This window comes from Nothobranchius furzeri, chromosome 7, assembly GCF_043380555.1.
Source record: "Nothobranchius furzeri strain GRZ-AD chromosome 7, NfurGRZ-RIMD1, whole genome shotgun sequence".
Lineage (NCBI taxonomy): Eukaryota > Metazoa > Chordata > Actinopteri > Cyprinodontiformes > Nothobranchiidae > Nothobranchius > Nothobranchius furzeri.
In genome coordinates, this window is record NC_091747.1 from 23,725,614 (window position 1) to 23,731,689 (window position 6,076).

Genomic DNA, 6,076 nt, shown 5'->3' on the forward strand with positions numbered 1-6,076 from the left:
GTCCAACTGTGGACCCACCACCCGCAGGAGGAACATGAAGGGTCCGGTGCAATGCGAATCGGGTGGCAGACCAAGGCGGGAGCCTTGGCGGTCCAATACCCGGACAAGTAAACTAGTTTTTTGAGTCTCTGTGTTTGTGTATTCTGTTTTGGATATTTTTTGTGCAATTGTTGGACAAAATGACTTGTTGTGGCATTAATTGCACCAATGGAGCGTCCAAGGAGTCTCCACTTCATTTTTTCGGTAAGTAAAATTATATTTATGTATTTTAGGTCACTGCCGAGCTGAGCTTAGATGTTAACAAGTACTTTTTAACCATGAAATTTAAATGTAATAGGGTAATACCCAGTGCATTTAACATAATGCTGCACTTTAGAAAATGGGTGTAAATATAACATGTTGGTGGAGCTGGGTTCCCACTATCGGCTTGTGGAGCTCTCGGGAGACCGATGTTTTCCACCCGGTTCTCGCCTCCCTGCAGCTCGGCGCATCTCTGTCTGATCGCGGCTTCTGTCTGCTGCGCGGGCTGCCGGCTTGTGGAGCTCTGGGATGGAAACCTTTCCACCCGGTTCTCCCCAGCGGCAGCTCTGCGCATCTCAGATCACAGCGGCCCTTGTCTGCTGTGCAGCTGCCGGCTTGTGGAGGTCTCTGAGACCTCTGTGTTCCACCCGGTTTTACCCAGCGGTCAGCCCGGCGTATCTCTGACTCAGAAGCTCTGGTGTTGTGCACAGTTAACTCCGGTTGTAGCCAGGTTGCTACCTCTGTTAGCTTAGCTCCCACCTCCGCATTAGCTTTGGGTTAGCTTCAGGTTAGTTTGTAGCTAGTTTGACTGGGTGTCGTCAGTTGATCCCAGCCTTACAGCCCCACCCTCAGCTCCTCCTCTCTTCCCTTTTGTGGAATTGTCTGAGCTTGACGGAACCTGTGACACGGTCAAAATGGCGGTGGTGGCCACCTCCCATTTAGCCTCAAAAACCTGTTATTGGAGGCTGTGGAAACCCATTGTCCAATATTTATATGTCGTTGTTTGTACTTCAGTTTAAATGAAAAATAATTAGGTGTGTTTTGATAATGTCTGTCACATAATTAGAGATTTATTAGGTTGTAAATATTCATAATTAAAACAACTAAATATCCGATCTCGCCTATATGACGTGACCCCAGAATCTCTTCTCCCCCATCATAGCTGCTCCTCACTACATGTTCAGGGTTCAGCGTGTTGGTAGAAATTAACCAATTTCACATGAGACACCGCTCTGCTGCCTCCTGCTGACCAGAAGCAGCACTTAACAGTTTTGTGGAGCGGGTAGGTGTCCTAGGGATCACTCTTTACCTGCTTAAGGACTGTTAGCCGTTTTCTGTGCCGGTAGCTAATAAAAGGCTAGCTGTTAGCTTTTCCAGTTCACCAACTGTCAATAGAAAACATAAGAAGAAGAAAAATTAAGTTTGCTTTTTTTGTTGGCATCATGGTGGAGAATGGAAGTAAAAGTCAGAGAGTAATGTCTTTGGAGGTGAAGCAAAGAGCTAAATCTGGAGTAAAAATCGGCACAGCCTACACATTTGAGGAAGCTATGAAATCACAGACTGATGGTGACCTAGCTTTTTTGCTACAGGATTTGTAAGTACTACATTTTGTCAAACAGTGTGGATCTTTTTACTTTGTGGCTTATTTAGTAAGAATTGGCTCATGTTTGTGTTAGCTCGCTGTTAAAGCCATCGACGGCAGGCTGCTGCAGGGTTATTTACGACAGCTGTAATTCCACTTTCAGCCAGTAGGATGGAGAAGCTGGAAACAGTTTAGTGCTACTTTAAAGCTCCCAATGTCATCCTGGAAAGATGTGAAGCTCGCTAAACTCACAACCATTTTACTTCTTCTCTTTGTCCGGTTTGCATTTGTTGTCCTCAAAATACCTAAAATAATTATTTTCGCCTGTTGAATATACGAGCTTTCTTGGCATCTAAATGTGTCTTTAAAATTCACAGACACCATATTTTAAATCCATGGAACATCAAATGGGATTATAAAATAACTTTCATCCTCTGATAGGCAGTAGACCAGAAGTAGACGTGCGTCCCTTAAGCCTCCCTATTGTAATTCAGGCTTCTGGGTGTGTTTTTACTCAGTATTTTATTGACTATGCAGTGAATTATTTTGTTTTTTCTCCAGCAGAAATAAAAGAACTTCCTTCAGTCCTTCACAATAAGAGTCTCAAACATACTATTCTCTCAGAACATCTGATGCTTAAAAAAATTGTTTTATCCAAAATAGTATTAATAAACCACTTCATGAGCATCAGATGTTTTGAGGTACATGTGAAAGTTTGAGACTCTTATTGTGAAGGATTGAAAGAGTTATTCGATGGGAATGCTCAGTGATCTAGAGTGTCCTCCCTGGGTCTGGGAGATCTGGATTCAAATCCCAGTCAGGTCATACCAAATACTTAGAAAAAAAGGGACTTAATGCCTCCCTGCTTGACACTCTGCATGAAGGGGTTGGATTGGAAGGTTAAACCACCAAATGGCTCCTGAGCCATTCCCCCAGGGGATGGGTCAAATGCAGAGAACAAACTTCAACTTTATGTTGAGTTTTTTTCCCCTAGCAGACCTCTCAATGCCTTCAACCTGGTGAATTTTTCAGATTTGCTTCTCTTTAACATCTGCAGCTGCATCTCTCACCGACCACCCTACATAACCTAAAATGTGACGTGCACGTGGTCGTGGCTGTCGCTGAGTCTTAAGGGTGTTTAGAGAAAGGCAAGTGGTGACACAATGCATCCTTGTTATGGCTTTTTAGCAGAAACTTACTGTTGTTTTGGGTCATTTTATTTGACCTTATGGCAGCTAAACTGGCAGTTTGATTAGAATTTGGATAATCTAGACAGGGTTAATAATGCCCAATCTGACATCATCCCAAAGCCCAGGCTTGATTGGTGCAACAGCTGATCTTAACCACAGATAACAAGAAGCACTGATTCAGTCCTCATCTCGTGCAGGTTTGCTTCCCAGCAGCCAGACCTTCCTTCCTGTTTGTTTGGAATTGTCTCCTGTGGATTCTGGCCTTAATGAACACACAACAGCGGATGAAACTGTTTCCAAAATCAGAACTGGAACCTCTTTGAAGTTTTTGTTCGGGCAAAGTTGTGTCCACACAAATTCCAGCTCGAATCCCTTGAGTTATGGAGCCTTTTGAATGATCCATGAGTTGGAATTCAAACCCAAGTTGAAAAGCAGCTAAAGCCTGAAGAAAATCTCAGAAAGACCTTTAGAAAGTCTGGCTGCTGGGAAGGAAATTAAAGAAATGAGCAGTTGAATCATACCTGTGCCATCGCTTTCATACACAAAGAGACAATTTTTCTAAAAGTTCCCAAGTTGCTCCTTATTTGCAGACCACAGCCAGGAAATGCATCAATTTAGGCCTAGTCCACACGTAGCCATTTTTTTTAAACGAATATCCGCCCCTCCAAAAACTTGCATCCACACCACCTCATTTTAAAAAACTAAACTGTCCACACGTACCCGGATAAATACGGTGTTAAGGACATGCCAGACCTGTAGGCGGCAGTACTTCCCCCGTTCTTAACCTCGCCCTTCATCTGTGGTCTTCCGCCAGGAGCAGTAATTCCGCTTGCAAAAACAAACGAGCAGAAAGCGCTTGGACAATTGATAAAGCGAGCGCAGCTCTGAGGGCATCCATGCTGTCGGCTAGTGTAAACACAGGTCGCACATGTGATGTCAGCAATTTTTTGTCGCGGAAAGTGACGTTGCGGACCTTAAAACTCCGGTTTTGTCTGTCCACACGCAGACACCCAAAACGGAGAAAACGCAGATCTTCACTTTGGCCGGAGTTTTTAACGAGATCAATTTTCCTGTGAAAAAACTCCGTTTTCGTGTGGATGACAGGCCAAAACGTAGAAAAATACCTACGTTTTGGCAGATCCCCAGCTACGTGTGGACAGGGCCTTAAATTGTACACAAGAAATCCTGAACCTGGTGGATGGGAGGCAGTGATTAAGGCGAGCTAATGGCAGTGAAACAAGCAGAGGTGGCCCATCGTTTCTCCAGGAGGAGTCTCACAGATGGTGTGTTTCTGACATGGTGATAATCAGTAAGAGTTTAAGTTCTCCAAATGATCAGATCCATTAATAACTTCCTGACCCCTGGACAACAGTGGTGGGATAGAGTTCCACAGCAGATATCTGATTAGATCTCTGTTGGAGGACAGATACGGACTGAGAAAGACCATCTCCAACTCTGAGTAGGTGGGATCAGAGCTCTTTGGTCAGTGTGAAGGAGGGGTTTAGGCTCAATCCAAGCATAATCCAATTCAAAAGTAGGTCAAAACTGAATTACAGACGGCTGGTTCTGATACCAGATAGAAGCATGAATGATTAATTCTTTCATTTGTTCCATGGACCGCCTGATATCCCGCCTCCCGTCATGGCACATCACACTCAATGTAGGGGATGTCGCTGTAGCGGCTGTCCACCTCCACCCACTGCTGCACGGCCCGGGCCACGATCTCCTCCGACAGCTTCTGGGCGTACTCCAGGAGAACCGGGTTGACCTGAGGGGAGCTCTCCACCGAGCCTGGCTCGGAGCCCACCAAGTAGGCCTTCTCGACCCTCATCTTTTTCCTTTTTCCGTCCACCTTCTCCGTGGAGTTTGTATGTTGGGAAGCACCCTCGCTTCTCTTGGATTTGACACACCCCATCCTCTGATGGATGAATCATTGATTCACTTCAGAGTCATCGGCGTCCAATAAGCCACTTCCTGCCTCCTTTTGACTTTAAAGTTGCTGTCATCCACTTTTATCCATGTCTGTGTGAAAAGTGACGATCAGAGAGCTTATCACATGAAGATGGTGCTTCAGGAGGTACATCCTGATGAATTCTTCTGTCTTTGTTCACAAGAGCTCATCATTTCCTCATCTGCAGAAAGAAAAAGTAAAGATTTCAGATATTTTTCTAGATCAAGAATAAAAAAACTCCACATGGATGAATTTTTGTAACCCGGGGTTGAGGTCAAGGGCTGGTCCTGCTTGCTTCACCTCTGCTGGGGTCATTTTAAAGCTCTCCTCCCCCATCCACTACCCCAGACTGTTTTATGACTCAATCCCTCCCATTCTGTGAGCCGTGACACAGAGACGTCTGTCTGGAGCTGGACTGGACCCAGCCTGTATCCCATCTGTTCTACTAACCCAGCCTCTGCTGCCTGATTCACTGTGACAGCTCCTTTTCTTGGACTGCAGGCCACAGAAAACATGTGCTTCATTCAGAGCATCCTGCTAGAGTCCTCAACATGTAGGCCATGAAAGATTTATGCACGAAGGAGGGGAGTCTGTCTGGGAGTAAGGCATAAGGAGGTGCAGACCCAAACATCTGCCTGCTGATGTAAAAAGGTGTTATTTAGTGTAAGAGCATCACCTACGCAGTGTGGAGCGTCTGCTCTGCAGACACGAGTCAGGAAAGCTGGACTTTTAACAGACTGAAGCAAAACGCTCCGATTCTTCCCCATTTCCAAAAGATCCGGTCACATGGTCGTTCAGGTAAACAATCATCAGATGTCCCGGTTCTCCAGAGCAACCCTCAACACTCTCAGCACAGTACACAGAAAACAAAATGATCCACCAAGTTGCCGCCGCTCTGGGCTGGTTCTGTTTTTAAAGATGACGCGCTCCACTCCTGCCAGATGTCAGAAAATCTGAGATGATGGATTAAAAACACCCAGGGGTGATGGAGTCTGTCGGTTTCCTGTTGCCTCTGTGGAGGTCAGCAGCAAGTGGAGCTCCGCGGGGATGAGGGACGCTGGTCTGGACCGGACCCTCCACGCTGATTACCGCCGAGCTGCAGAGCTGGAGAGTCCGTGCGCTGCGCACGTGCGCACCGAGCCGCGGCTCTGATCCAGCACGGAGCAACAGCGCCACTTGCCGGTGTTGTGCCATAAATCGACTCGCTGCCAAAAAATGATCAGCCGCGGGATCGCGCACGGTTAGGGCAATTGCATTTCTAGACGAAATTCCCCGGGATTTCGCCCTAAAACTCAGCATATCTAGCAATATGGACATTCAGAAAGCAGAGGT

At 46.1% G+C, this 6,076-nt stretch overlaps 1 protein-coding gene across 1 annotated transcript; it reads right to left on the minus strand.

The window, feature by feature from the left end:
* Positions 1-4,213: 4,213 nt before the first annotated feature.
* c7h2orf88 (chromosome 7 C2orf88 homolog) lies at positions 4,214-5,808 on the minus strand. Its single transcript, XM_015941867.3, has 2 exons — positions 5,425-5,808; positions 4,214-4,925 (listed from the first exon to the last, which is right to left on the minus strand). The coding sequence occupies exon 2, from the start codon at positions 4,706-4,708 to the stop codon at positions 4,433-4,435; it is 276 nt and encodes a 91-aa protein (XP_015797353.3). The 5' UTR covers positions 4,709-4,925; positions 5,425-5,808; the 3' UTR covers positions 4,214-4,432.
* Between the last annotated feature and the right edge of the window lie 268 nt (positions 5,809-6,076).